The following is a 15,922-nucleotide window of genomic DNA, read 5'->3' on the forward strand; positions in this document are numbered from 1 at the left end:
ATATATCTTGGAGATCTTTTCATATCAACATACGTGCATCTGGTTTATTCTTTTTAATGGCTAATGTTCTATTTTAAGGATGTAACATAATTTACTCAGTTTTCTATCTATGGATGTTCCTGTTTCTAGTTTTTTTCGATCATTAACAAAGCTTCAGTGAACTTCTTGTTTGTTTTTATCTATTTCCTTAAGGTTGCCAAGTAGAAAAGGAAATAAAAGATTTTCAAGTCCCTAAAACCATATATGATAGGACACATTTAGACAGTTCAATCAAAAACATTGTGTGTTAGGGTGCCTGGGTGGCTCAGTTGGTAAAGCATCTGACTTTGGCCAGGTTCTTGTGGTTCGTGAGTTTGAGCCCCACATAGGGCTCTGCGCTGACAGTGACTCTAGTCTTATATGTACAAGATTCTAGATAAACCTGAATCCAGTTACCTAAAGCCTACACAAAAGTGAGCACTGAGGGGCACCTGGGTGGCTCAGTCAGTTAAGTGTCCAACTCTTGATTTCAGCTCAGGTCATGATCTCATGGTTCACGAGTTCGAGCCCCACATCGGGCTCTGTACTGACAGCATAGAGCCTGCTTGGGATTCTCTCTCCCTCTCTCTCTGCTCCTGTCCTGCTCTCTCTCTCTCTCTCTCTCTCTCTCTCAAAATAAATAAATAAACTTAAAAAAAAAGTTACATGTTAAGAAGTTTACAATTTTGTTTTATGAGGAAAAACAGAGAGGTTATTGCCGTTTCTTTGATAATTAAATCCCTAGTGGGATGCTTCTCTGCAGAGGATAGCAAGATTCCTAAGTAATTGAAGTCTAGTGACACTTTCCATTTGTTTTGTGGCCCCACACCTCCTACCCCTTACCTATTCTCTTCTCCTCAAGAGAATAAAGATTTCTTAGTGACTGCTGAGCTACTGAATTTAAAGGGCATTTTTTCCAGGTACCTACTTTGGATCTACCCTCCCCGTCCCGCGCCCCCCCCCCCCCCAACAAAACAACGATGAGAAGAAGGGAGAATAGGGAGAAACACAACATCACTGTTCATCTTTCCTGAATGGGATCAAAGGACTAATGGGGGACACCAGAAGACTGAAGGCAGAATGGGTCTGAGACCCTAAAATATATTTAGAATCAGTTTCTGGGAAATGGTAATGAATGGAAGTTAATTAAAAAAAAATGCATTCAATAGGCTAGTTTGCATATTTTACTGTCCACCTAATGCCACAAATGCCTGGATATATGAGAAATGGTTCAGAGGGTCCCCTTTGGTGGTTGAGAATGTTGCTAATTCTCCTTCAGTGAAGTTTAGTGATTCTATTAGTATCAAAGGGCAAGCATCCCGATGTACAGATTGTGATTTCTATATGGAAACAGGGCTCAGGTAAATGGCCATCAAGGATTTAGCACATATATACTTCTATGTACTCATACCACATCTTTTCTGTGACTTGCCCATAGAAATATGCATTTCCCATATTTCTGCTCTCTTGACTTCATTCCTGATACTCTGTTTTCTCTCATTTCTTTCAGGATTTATCATGTGTGCCTCTTGTAATCCCGTAGGGCTCAATGAGCTAAGTAGTTGGGGTGCCAGAAATTTGCTTAGAGGACCCCAGGCAATTGAACTTCCCTTAAATGTTCATAGGCACAATTAAAGCCCAAAGGAAGTAAGCCAAAGTGTAATGATACCTCTAGATTATGGCATTACCAATGGTTTTTGTTTTTTTCTTTTTTCTGTATTTTATAAATACAGAAATGTTAAATGTTAAATGTTTTTTAACATTTTTATAAATGTTAAAATTAATGTATATTACTTTTATAACTGGAAATAAACAATAAAATTTTACTTTTACAGTTCCTGTGTTAAGTATCTGGACTTTCTCACTTAATTATTATTATTATTTGCTCACTAACAAATGTATTTTACTATGCCAGTCTTATCTCCTTTTATGAAACAAGAGTTTTTAAAAAAAGATATGTGTGAACTTCAAGACCCAACAAAAGCTTTTATTTGCAAACCATTAATGAAACCAGGAAATATCTGCCTATCTAGCTTTTGTATTAGGTATGATTTCCTTTTTCTTTTTTTAACTATAGAGATGGATTTAATGAGCAATCAAGTGATTTACAGATTAATACATGGAAATCCTCTTCATTTTCCTGCTATTTCCTATACTCAATCATTCCTTCATTTAAAGTACATATTGCTGGGCCCCATCCCTCGAATTTCTGATTCAGTAGGTCTGGAATAGAACCTAAGAATCCATATTTCTGATTTCCCTGGTGATGCTAATGATGCTGTTCTAGAGGCCACACTTTGAGAAGCTCTGTATTAGGTCATTTCCAAGTTGCATTCTTCAAGTGTAAAAGCATGTTTCTTCCAGGGATTAAAACATCTAATCAGCACCAACTAGAATATGTCCACAGTTTTTTTATAGAGAGAGAGGACACACAAATGAACACTAAATTCCTCTGTCAATAAATCTCCTTGCTGCACTGTCTTGCATCAAATCTACCTGGCAACATTCCAACACTGGCTCAGCCATCTTCAGGACTACCTCTGGTCTGCTAGGTGCTACTAGAGTTAAGTCACACAGCCAAGGAGACCAGCGGCACTATAAATTCATGGTTATGATGCTCACAGTTATGAGCACTTCAACACTGCTCAACAATCCTTCTACTATTGTCTGATTTATCAACTGGTCCTCCATGTTCTCTCTTCCTCAAACTAGTGGCTGTCCTGTGTGCCTCCTCACTATTAGCAGATGATTTTAGTACCATCTCATGGGAAAAACAGAGCTTCACTTTTCTGCTGCTGAACTTCAAACAAACCAAAAAAGCCAAGCCAACAATTCCTTCCTTTCTTCAATTACAATAGAGTTGGTGTTCGAGCTCCCAGCTGCGCCCTGCAACCTGCTCCCTGAAGGCATAGCTATAGATTCACTCCACTATTCACAGCCTCTCCTTCTCTACTGGTGCGACCCTGGGAGCATTTTAACATGCCCAAGCTTCTCACAATGAAAAGAAGCAAAGAAACAAAAAACCCTCAACCAAACACCCGCCTTGACTCCTATCCCTGTCCAGTTACCACCCTCTCCTTCCCTTACCCAAACCTCTTGACTGAACTATTTTCTTACCTTCCACTCCTTCCTCAATCCACTGAAATCTGGATTCTCCCCTTTAAGAAAAGGGCTCTCTAGTGTCATCAGTAACTTCCAGGTCACTAAATCCAAAGGACGGTTTTCAGACCATATTCTCCTTGCTTCTTATAGCACCTGACACTCCTCAAACCCTCTCTTCCTCCTCTAATGTTCCCTTTCTCATCCCCCCACTTGCTCATGCTTGCAAGCGACTCTCATCCTTTTACGGTTAACTTTCCAAATCTCATTAATTCCACCTTTGAAATATCTTTAGAAACCATCCATTTTGCTCACTGCTACTGCTACACCTCCAGGCCACCATCGTTTCTCATCTGAACCTCTGTAAACACCTTGCAGCTAGTCTATCTATATTTACTTCTGCCCAACCTCCAATTCATCTTCCATACTCCACTCCAGGATGCCTGACCTCCTTCTTGCTTCTGAAACAAAGAAAACTGCACCCACCTACTCTTCTATTCACCTAGAATACTCTCTCCCCTTTCACCACCAACCTCATGAGTTCAGGTTTTGGTCTGACTTCCTTTACCCCCCATACCATATGAGAGCTCTCCCAGAATGTTCCATACCCACCTTGTCTACCAAATACTCAAAGACCTGTCTTGTAAACTACATGAGGGCAGAGAGCATGTCTCTTTGGACCCATGCTTTTCTTATGGAACAATGCATCCCCCACAGCCTGGCAAGGAATCTCATACACAATGGGCATTTGGCTCTGTTGAATAAATGGATGGATTAATGAACAAAATTTCATTGACATAAAATGTATGCTCTCAACCATAAAGGTGCCTACGATCTAGAATAGAAATAAAAAATTCCATCTATAGGTCATAAAGGAGCCTTCCATAAGACTTATACAATGGCTGACTTGTGTAATTCTAGTACACTAAGCCCTAGGCTGAGCATTTCCATGCATTATTTGGCTTTGAGCATGATGTTGTGAAGGATGTATCAAAAGCCTTAATTTACAGGTGAGCAAACTAAGTTCAGAAAAGTTCAATAATTTATCTTAAGGTCACGAGCTACAAATGGATGAACCTGATTCAAATTGAGGTCTCCCTGATTGCATGTCCTGTGTTCTTAAACACTACTTGCTCTCTGGATCTGAGCAAGAAGGTAGCCAGGGATCAGATTTCCTCCTGCTAAACAAAAGTCACGAAGCTGTGAAATGACCTTTCTGAGAAGCCTAGTTAGCACACAAGTAAAACAATGAAAGGTAAGAATTCGAATATTTCAGAGAGCAAAAGAGAATCTTGAGACAATTTAAAATGTTTTTAATTCACCTAAGTTTAATATTAGAAAAATCTACTGATGTAACTGACTACATTAACAGATTACAGAAGAAAAGCTTTTCTCCTAGGTTAACTGATCTCAAACCACATGCTTCTGAACCACCTGGAAGGCCTGTGAGCACATATTTCTGGGCCCCTCACCCAGAGTTTCTGATCCAACAGTTCCGAGGCAGAACCTAAGAATATAGTTTGTTTGGCCCTCAGGGGAGGGAAAGATTTTCAAACAAGTTTCCAAAACGAAATAAAAAATAATAGCCTTAAAGGGAAAGATGATTAATTTGTTTCATTAAAATGAAGAATTTCTGTTTATCAACAAATACTAACAAAAGAGAAAATTTAAGCTTCAAACTGGAAGATATAAGCAATACATATAAATGAAAAGGAATCTGACACAGAACTCCTACAAATCTTCAAGGAAAAGAAAAAAAAACCCTCATTTTTCAAGTGGACAAAAGATATTTCTCTTTCTTAGAAAGGAAACATGAGTGATCAGTGAAATAAACATTAAAACCACAAGAAGACATCATTTTATACCCACTAGTTTGGCAATAATTAAAAGTTTGAAGACGATGCATGTTGGCAAGGATGTGCCTTATGGGTACTCTTACATGCTGCTGGCAGGAACACACTGGGATCAACCAATTTGGAAAACAGTTTGGCATTTCTTCTTTCGTCTGAGTATAATTCCACTCCTAAGTATACGCCCAGAGTAATCTTTGCATATGAGGGCCAGGAGATATGTATATGAATGTTCAATATAGTATTGTTTATAGCAGAAAACTAAAAATAGCCCAAATGTCTAATAGCAAGAGATTGGATAAATAAATTCATGGTATATTTAAACAATGGAATACAAAAGTAAAAATGAATAAACTATAGCTAAGGAATCAAGATAGTTGAATCAGTAGAATGAAAAAAAGTTGCAATAGAATACTTATATTATGATACTGTGTTTTTCAAAATTTATTAAAAAAGCAAAACTAAACAACATATTGTTTGGGGATTCACAGTATGTAGAAAAATTGTAAAGAAAAACAGGGAATGGCAGAAAAACTTCCAGAGAATGGTTACCATTAGAAGTTGGGGTAGTTAGACAGATATGGGATTGAAGTAGAAGTGGGTGGGGGTTCTATGTTTTCTAAATTAGATTGGATAGTGGAATCCTAAGAGTTAATTTTATCATGATTCATTACTTCTAAATACATACAATATTGAGAACCCCAAAGAGCTTTTATTATATTATACATCTATTGATATTTACCATATTAGAAATTAAAGCTGAAACTTCTAAAAATATTTATTCATTTAACGATGATAATAAATTCAGTACATATTTACATAAATAGCATGTCTTACGAAAAATAACTATATTATGTGAAACAAAAAACATGCCAAGTGGCATGTTTTACATATTTGCAAATCACTTTAAGTTCTGATTCAGTAGTAGATAATTGGATTCCTCTATTTGTCTCCACATTCAGGCTTATGTGATATCACATATAATGTAGTCTCTGGAAAAGGCCATGTAACACTTTTGAGAAACTGACACAAAGATAAATACCATCTTAGTATTATGAAAAGAGCTTTGAACAGAAAGAACCACCTGAGGGTTACCACTCCCCACTCCCCGCTTCAGAGTTCTCTGGACTAGATTTTGAGAACTACTCTAAGAGGATGCCTCGGAAGCAGAGAGAAGGAATACCTCAGAGAGATGAAATGAAAGAACAAGAAAATATGTGTCAGCAAAATTTGGTGGAAGAATGTCACAAAGAAATTTCAGCTTAATTTCCAATTCAAAAGAGTAAATAAAGGATCTCTGCTTTGCAGGGGAATCATTGCTGTCATTCTGTTTTCAGGGCTGGGGTTTGGGGGGTGGGGAGGGGTGGGAGGGGAGTAGGTGATCCGGGTGGGTCCAACCCCCTGTAAAAGTGCCTCTTCAAGAGAACACCTAAGACACAAGTGGACCCAAACACATTTTTACTGAGTTTAATCTATGGACTCAGGAAAGGTGGGCTCTCTACTTTTAGGGGTAGGCTCAAGGTTCTCAGCAATCCTGTCCTGACAACAGAATGAGGGAAGCAGAAGTCAGACATACAGAGAAAACAGCCTCGTGAAGAGCACACTTTGAGCCCCAGATAGTTTGTTATTTTTTTTAAATGCCCCAGAGGCTAGATTTCACAAGCAGAAAAGAATTCTATACTTGAAATGCTTTACAACCCATAGGTAAACATGAGGAAGAAAGAAGACCTTTCAGCCTTTTTTGGTTGTATTCTTTGTTGCTTACCTCCGTCCTTCCCTCCTTACTCTATTTACTGAACGCACCCGGACACTAGCTTCCCTTGGCAGGTAAATCCTGACTTTAAACAAAGGAGCTAAGCCAAACCCCAACAGTGGTAAGGTAAGAAGATATGAACCTGACATTCTCTCCCACGCTCTTCACACATTGGTAGGATTGCTTCTTGAATTGTTCTTTGAAGGGGAGGGGAGCACAAACTGACTTCACAAACTCGGGTGAATGGTCTGCACGCAGTTAAACTTGGAGACTGAAGTGCAGGCAGTCGTGACCGCATAAGCCAGCAGCAAGCCAGCGCCTGCATCCGCTCCAGGAAAGTGGAAACTTCCTGTTCTCCAACCACAAGCGGCAGCAACAAGGATCTAGAATTCGTCTTGATTCAGAAAGAGAAACTGCTTCCCCTTTTTACTTTAAAAAAATTTTATTTTATTTTATTTTACGTTAGAGAGAGAGCACGAGCGTGAGAGAGGGGCAGAGGTAGAGAGAGACAATCTTAAGCAGGCTCCGCGCTCTGCTCGGAGCCTGACTCGGGCTCGATCCCACAACCTTTGGGATCATGACCTGAGCTGAAAGGAAGAGTCAGTAGACTGAGCCACCCAGGCACCCCTCCCTTTTTTACTTTTAACTTAAGAAATCTGACATAAGTATGTCTCTGTCAAAGCATATTTTTGTGGCTCATGAATTTTTGCAACTAAGAATACGGAGGCAGGAATCTTTGTAAATCATAAGTAGGGAGCTTAGCTCCTACCAAAAGCCTAGAATTCATTTCTTTCCACTGGGAAAGGAAATGTGCTTTCACTTAATTTCTCCCTGAGCACATCTGGGTGATCTGTTCTGTCACTTGTATGGAGAAGCAATGCAAGTAACTTGAAAATAGCTTTTATGCAGCAAAGGAATAAAGTTGGAATGTCGTCAACTTTTCCTGATAAGAAACTGTTCACCTTGTTCCTGAACAACCACTGGCACCAAGCACAACGTGAGTATTCACAATTTGTGGTGAGGGGACACCTGTCTGCTTGTTTGGTTTTAAAAATTATGTATATATGCTTTGTATATAACATAAGATTTACTTGTATTTGAAACAAAAGAGCCACAGGTTCAAGCAAGTCAAACAAGACACATTTAAAAATTTAATAAGCCCCCAAACCAATCCCACGCACTCCCACAATGTGGCAGTGGGTTGGTGTATTCTCCCACACCTTTCTTTACACATAAACACATACATGCTTTTTTTCTTTTTCCTTTTTTATTTTAAATGACGTTTTACTAAACATATTACTTATTCTCCAGTATTTTTTATTTTTTATACTGAAGAATATATCATGATTTCACTCTTGGTCAGTAGACATGACTACATTCCTTGTAATGGCTGTGTGATATCCACCATGGATTTACCAAAAATTATTTAACCATTCCCTATTGATGGATATTTAGTGGCTTCTGGTTTCCTGCTTGAATAAACAATGTTGCGCTAAAAATCCTTTTTAGGGGCACCTGGCTGGCTCAGTTGGTTGGACATACAAATTCAGCTCAGGTACAGATCTCATAGTTCCAGCCCCGCGTCGGGCTCTGTGCTGACAGCTCAGAGCCCGGAGCCTGCTTTGAAGTGTGTGTCTCCCTCTCTCTCTGCCCGTCCCCTGCTCATGCTCTCTCCCTCTCTCACTCCCTCTCTCTCAAAAATAAATATTAAAAAAAAAATCCTTTTTAGAGTTCCTTACATTACAGTATTTTATTTCTACTCTCTCCAAATGTGGGATTGCTAGGTTAAAGGGTAAGCATATATATATATTTTTAATTTAGTAGATATTAACACACTACTTCCCTAAAATTTGGTGACAACACATTTTCCTGTCACTAGTGGAAAAGCAAAAGTGGAGAGCACCTTTGACCACTCACACCCTTGGCAGCAAGGAACATCACCACTGTTGTCCTGTTAGTCTTGTGGGGGAAAATGACATTTTATTGTTGTTTTATTTTCTATTTCCCTAACTTCTTAGTGAGGTTGGACATTTTATATGTTGATTGGTGATTTAAGTTTTTCTTCTGTGACCTGCCTGTTCAAATCTTCTGTTTATTTTTCTGTGAGGTTGCCTTTTTGTCATTAATTTTTAGGAGTTTTTTTATATTACATATTAAACACATTAAGCCTTAATATATGACATGACTATCCCCATATCCCTTTGTGCAGTTTCTGTTGACTTTGGTATGTTTTGCCCCACATAATTTTTTATTAAATTTTTTTTTCTTTTTTAATGCTTATTTATTTTGAGAGAGAGAGAGAGAGCATGAGCAGGGGAGGGGCAGAGACAGAGGGAGAGAGAGAATCCCAAGCAGGCTCCACGCTGTCAGCACAGAGCCAGATGTGGGGCTCGATCTCACAAATAGTGAGATCATTACCTGAGCCGAAATCAAGAGTTGGACGCTTAACTAACTGAGCCACCCAGGTGCCCCCCTCCATATACTTTAAAAAAAATTTTTTATATAATCAAATATGTCTTTTTTTTTCCTTTATGACTTCTGGATTTCTTGTCAACCTGTGGACTCCCCAACTTCAGATTATATAGATTATTTGCTTCTTAATTTTCTTTTTCTCTTCTCATTGGGTTTTTAGGAATCTTTTTTCCTTTGTGTTATATACAGAGTCCTTTCACTTGTTTGTTTGGTCTCTTCCAAATGGATAACAAATTGTGATGGTAACATTTATTAAATAAGCATTCTTTCTCCACTAAATTGAAATACCAAAGTGCCGAAGAAAAAAAAATCGTGTACTACTTGGACTGTTTCTGTCCTCTCTGGTTCTTTCCATGACTATATTTTCTTTACTCTTGTATTAATAGCTTGTTTTGAAGGCAGGTCTCCCTTCACCTCTTTTTCAACATTTGTTTGATTATCCTTGGATATTTGCTCTGCAAGTTTAAAACTACTATTGGGCTTAAAATGAGAATTATATTATACATAAATATAGTTGAAGAGGGAAAGACATTTCTATATTAATTGTTCTCTTTTAGTAACATGGTATCTAATTATACCATGTTTTCTGTTTTTCAATAAAATTTCATAGTATTCTACATATTCTACATATAGATTTTATACTTTCGTTGTTCAATTTATTCCTACATATTTTATATTCACATTATAAATGAATTCTACTTCTTATTCTAAGTGGTTATTTCTAGTTTACGCAAAAGTTATTGAATTATGCATGGCTATCTTCTTTTTTTTTTAGTATTTTTAAATGTTTATTTATTTTTGAGGGGGGGAGGGGCAGAGAAAGAGGGAGACGTAGAATCCAAAGCAGGCTCCAGGCTCCGAGCTGTCAGCACAGAGCCTGATGTGGGGCTTGAACCCACAAACTGTCGGATCATGACCTGAGCCGAAGTTGGATGCTTAACCGACTGAGCCACCCAGGTGCCCCTGCATGGCTGTCTTAGATCCAGGCACCTTCCCAAATACTCGTTACTCTAACCATCTCTGGGTTACTAGACATACATTCTATGTATTTGTTTTTGCAAACTGAAAAAAAGTCACAAATTCTCTATTACTTATACAGATTTTTTCATTATCTTGTAGCTAAAACCTCTAAAATAAATTTGAATGACCAAGGTAGCAAGCACCAATGTCTTATTAATATAATGGAAATGTCTTCAATATTTCACACTGTAAGCTGGTGTTTGCTGTTGGATGTTAGTAAAGGTGTTTATCATCGGGGCCGCCATCTTAGATGTCAAGATGTAGTACACAGTCGCTCCACATCTAAGAGGAGTTTGTTTTCTCCCAGTGTGCTAGAAAAGTTTAAAGTATCCATTCCTAGAAAGTCAAAGATACAAAACAGTCTGGACCAGTACCTTTTTTAGAGATAGATTTCAAAAGATCTTACCAATTTCATCTAATATTTTATTGTCCTGTTTAGGTTTTTTTTTTTTTTTTTTTTTATGTTTATTTATTTTTGAGAGAGGGACAGAGACAGAGTGTGAGCGGGAAAGGGGCAGAGAGATAGAGGGAGACACAGAATCTGAAGCAGGCTCCAGGCTCTGAGCTGTCAGCAACAGAGCCCAACGTGGGACTCGAAACCGGGAACCTGAGATCATGACCTGAGCCTAAGTCGAGCGCTTAACCGATTGAGCCACCCAGGTGCCCCAATCCTGTTCAGGTTTTCTAATTCCTCTTGGATCAAATCTGGTAGTCTATATTTGGCAAGGAAAGAATCCTTATTTCTTAAAGATTTTTAAGTATATTATGATATATTAAAATTTAACAATCTGTCCTAATTTTAAAATAATATCTGTATCTATGATTAATTTTTTTCTTATTCTGAAGGTTGTATATTTTGTTTTTTCTCAGGTTGGCAATGGTTTATCTCTTTTATTTTATTTTTTTTTAAAGAACCAGCTTTTCATTTCATTTATAATTTCTTCTATTTTTTATTCATTTCAGTTTCTTACTTCTCCTATATTCACAGAAAAGTGAAGTTCACATTGATATCCCAATTAGATAGCTGGCTATATACTGTCCTAAGGAAGGGAAGTGAATTGCCGTAGTTCACAAAGATTTTTCAACAAAATGGTTACCACCAAAAAGATTTTAGAAATTCACCTTTTACTTCAGTGTCCTAGAATAGCCAAATCCTTATCACACTCCATTAACTTTTGTTCATATACACTGCTCTCAAATGTATGTGTTTTTAATAAGTGAAGAAAAGACAGGGGAAAACTAAACTAATCCCTGAGCCTTCAAAATCTAACAAAGAAGTAAAATTCATGTCTTCACTCATAAAGTTAGGAAATAGAAATGACAGGAGCACCTGGGTGGCTCAGTCAGTTAAGCACCCGACTCTTGATTTTGGTTCAGGTCATGAGTCCGGCATCAGGTTCTGTGCTGACAATGTGGAGCCTGCTTGAGATTCTCTCTCTCCATTTCTCTCTCTACCCCCTCTCCCTCTCTCTCTTTCACTCTCATAAATAAGTAAATAAATAAATAAATAAACTTAAAAAAAAAAAAAAAGGAGGGGCGCCTGGGTGGCTCAGTTGGTTAAGCGCCCAACTTTTGCTCAGGTCATGATCTCACAGTTTGTGAGTTCGAGCCCTGCACTGGGCTCCGTGCTGATAGCATGGAGCTCACTTTGGATCCTCTAATTCTTTCTCTGTCCCTCCTCTGCTCATGTGTGCACACTCTCTCTCAAAAGTAAATAAACATGAAAATAAAATTTTATAAAACAAAAAAGAAAAGAAAAATGATAGAGGAATATGGGAAAGAAATCTTGCCTATGCTTGTTTATTCAGCACATGGAACTTGAAGTCCAGATAATGGCAGTCTAGGTGTTATGGAGACAGTAATTTCCCTACATAGATATGTCTATATTTAAAATCTCATGCTTAGGGTGCCTGGATAGCTCAGTTGGTTGAGTGTCCAGCTTCAGCTCAGGTCATGATCTCACAGTTTGTGAGTTCGAGCCCCGCATTGGGCTCTGTGCTGACAGCTCAGAGCCTGGAGCCTGTTTCGGATTCTGTGTCTCCCTCTCTCTCTGCTCCTCCCCCACTCGTGCTCTCTCTCTCTCTCTCTCTCTTCCAAAAATAAATAAACATTAAAAAAAATTTTTTTTAAATCTCATGCTCAAGCTTAAAGACTGAATTCTGCAGTTCTGGTGGCCCTTCAGGGAAGAATACTTACAATGGAAACAAAATGGAATAGGGCCTAAAGGGAATGAGAAGATTATTTCCAAGAAATATGAATGTGTAGAAAACATCTGCAGTATCTGAACTGTTTTGCTTTTCATATCATGCTTACAAATACACTGAGACATTGACCTGTAAGATGTAGAGTATGACGACCGTCAGTCCGACCCAGCTGTGTAGACTGTACATGTTGGGGATATTCTTGGCATTGTGGAAATCAAAAACAGCCACCAGAGAGATAATTGCAAGAATGGCAGCAACAGCGTGTAAACCTGCATGGATGGATTTCATCAGGAGCTTGCTGCATTTCCAGGTCCATGGCAGTCTGTATACGATGATGGCTAGAAAGAAGCAAAAGGGGACAGAACGTGGCATTGTTGTTTTTAATTAACACAAGTTGAACAGTTTGACGCGCTGAACACTCCCTTCCATGAAACCCTTTTCACCTGGCTTCTGCTTCTCCCCTCTTCCCTGCCTCTCAGGGGTTCATTCTTGGGCTCTTTTGTCGGCATCTTCTTTATTTCCGACTTATGAACAAACTCTGGTGGCTCTCAGGGTCAATTCTAAGACTTTTTCCTCCCTCTACACTCTCTGTGGGTGATCTCATTCACTCCTTCACTGAGATGCTACCTACATGGCAGGGACTCCCAAATTCTCACCTCCAGTTCATACCTTTTTAAAGTAGGCTCCATGCCCAGCATGGAGGCCAACATGGGGCTTGAACTCACAACGCCGAGATCAAGACCTGAGCTGAGATCAAGAGTCAGACGCTTAACCAACTGAGCCACCCAGGAGCCCCTTAAGCCCAGAACTTTCTTCTTACCTCCAGACCCACAAAATCCAACAGCTTCTTTACATCTCTATAGAGATGCCTCCAAATATCTCAAACTCAACACATCCAAAACTAAATTATTAATCTTATGACCTGGTTTCTTCATATAGTCATAGTTTGATAAGAAAAGACAGACTAAGGAATATATATATATATATATATATATATATATATATATATATATATATACACACACACATATATGCACAAATATTTAACCGAACAAAAGAGTATATCCACATATTTTACAAAAAGGTATATCCAAATATAGATAAACATAAGAAAGATGTCAATTTCACTAGTCAACAGAGAAATGCAAATTAAAATCAAATGAGAATATGTCTACCACATATCTGAATGGCTAAACATGAAAAATGCCAAGTATTGCAGAGGATGTAAAGCAATCACAGCTCTCATGTTCTGCTGATGGGAGTTTAAATGGGAACAAACACTGTGGCAAAGTAGCAGTATTCACTCAAGCTAAACTTATGCATAACTTATGATCCAGCAATTCTACTCCTGGGTATATGCCCCAAAGGAATATGTACATATGTTCACCAAAAGACATGCACTAGAATATTGTTAGCATCACTATTTGTAGTGGCCCCAAACTAGAAACTCCCCAAATGCCCATCATTAATAGAATGAATAAATAAACTGTGATATATTTACACCATGGAATAATATACAGCAAAGAGAATGAATGATCTATAACTAGAACATCACCCAATGATATGGATCAACCTATAATGTGGGTGCCAAGAAACCAGACATAAACAGTTATAGACAATTTATACGAACTATAAAAACAGGCAAAACTCATCTCTGCAATAAGAAAACTCAGGATAATGGTTGCCCTTGTGAGGAAGTGGTATAGTAACTGAAAAGGAACATGCAAGAGATTTCTAGTTTTCTGCTAATGTTCTGTTTCTCAGTCTGAATGCTGGTTACATAGGTGTTCACGGAGGGAAGATTTCACCAAGCTACACACCATATGTACATTTTTCTGCACATAGATTAAACTTCAACAAAAACATTTTTGAATAGCATTTTTTTAAATGTGCTGGTTTAAGCAATAGATTACATAGCCACGTTAAGCAGCCTGCAATTTTTGTTCTGAAGACAATATCCTGCCCCTACCCACCCTCATTCTCACCCCTCCAGTCCATGTCAGGAAAACTTTAGAGGTCTGAAAATGTATGACAGGTGGATAAAGTCTGAAGAATACTTCCTCTGGAAGGTGGATTCCATTATAACAGCAGTGTATATTGCTTAGTTCCAGCACGAAAAAAAAAAAAAAAAAGCATATTCCCACTACAGACATTTATAATTCAAATATATAGAACTTCATAGGATCATAGAAATTTATGGCATTATCTAGTCCATTCTCAGTCACAAATGCATAAACCTACAAAGACAGATGTGGGTTCAGCCTCTTTAAAGCCTACAGCAAAAGATGTCAATCTTCGTATTCTTTGGTTCCATTCCTTAACACTTGACAGCCCTCACCATTAAGACAATCTTCTTTTTATCTAGTCCAAACTCTGAAGGATTGCTACTTACTAATTTTAGTGTACATATGGATACCTTATAAATGTTGATCGATTATATTTCCTCGAGGACATGGAGACTTTTTGGATAATCATTTCTATATTCAATGAATCTTTTCAAGCCATTTAGTGCAACCGGGTATACCAGTTGACCCTTAAACAACGTTAGGGGCAATGACCCCAACTAAGTTGCAAATCCACATATAACTTTTGACTCCCCCAAAACTTCACTACTAATAGCCTACTGTTCACTGGAACCCTTACTGATAACATAAACAGTTGATTAACACATATTTTGTATATGCATTATATACTGTATTCTTAGAATTAAGTAAGCTAGAGAAAAGAAAATGTTAAGAAAATCATAAGGACAATACATTTACAGTACTGTCGTGTGTTTATCCAAAAAAAAAAAATCCACCCGTAAGTGGACCTGCACAGTTCAAACCCATGTTGTTCAAGAGTCAACTGTACTTTTAAAATCTAGCTCAATGTCCCTTCTCATCCTTACTTCATCCTCTCTGAAGGAAGGAATGCATTTTGCTGTTTCTCCTTGTATCCTGAGCCTAGAACAGCCCTGGGCTCAAAGCATGTAGCTCCATAAGTATGATTTTTAACTCTTATTTTGAGATAATTGTAGATTTACATGCAGTTGTAAGAAATAATACAGACAGATCCCATCTACTCCTCACACAGCTGATAACATCTGATATTACCAATGGTAACATCCTACATAACCATAGTACAACATCACAACTAAGAAACAGACATCAATATAATCCACTGACCTAATTCAGATTTCACTAATTTTATTTGTGTGTGTGACTTTTGAGTGTTTTTTAAATAAATGTAAGATACTTTCTTCAGGCTGATCAAAGTCTAGAAGTCAAACTGAAGTCAACTCAGACACATGGTTTCCCCTCCTTATGCCTTTTCTCCTTGGAATTAGTGGATATACATATCCCTATGTACATGTGATTCTCAAGTTTTCATATAAATCATATGAAATATATATGATTCTCAAGTTTTCAAGGAAAGCAAATGTCTCTTTACCCATGACTTTGTGACCTTTCATCCACACAGTGGAGCCTTTTGCAATCTGTGTGATCAGGCATTAGTAAAATAAA

At 38.0% G+C, this 15,922-nt stretch overlaps 1 protein-coding gene across 1 annotated transcript in view; it reads right to left on the reverse strand.

Annotated features, from left to right (window-relative positions):
* The window catches only part of LOC109272909 (plasma membrane ascorbate-dependent reductase CYBRD1), a 34,838-nt gene that overhangs the window by 5,015 nt on the left and 13,901 nt on the right, over positions 1–15,922 (reverse strand). Inside the window, exon 2 of the mRNA XM_019459447.2 lies at positions 12,546–12,754. Within this exon, the coding sequence (XP_019314992.1) occupies positions 12,546–12,754 (209 nt within the window). The remainder of the gene's footprint in view (positions 1–12,545; positions 12,755–15,922) is intronic.

The sequence above is a fragment of the Panthera pardus genome, unplaced genomic scaffold (genome assembly GCF_024362965.1).
Source record: "Panthera pardus isolate Hobbes unplaced genomic scaffold, ASM2436296v1 HiC_scaffold_10, whole genome shotgun sequence".
NCBI classification, from domain to species: domain Eukaryota; kingdom Metazoa; phylum Chordata; class Mammalia; order Carnivora; family Felidae; genus Panthera; species Panthera pardus.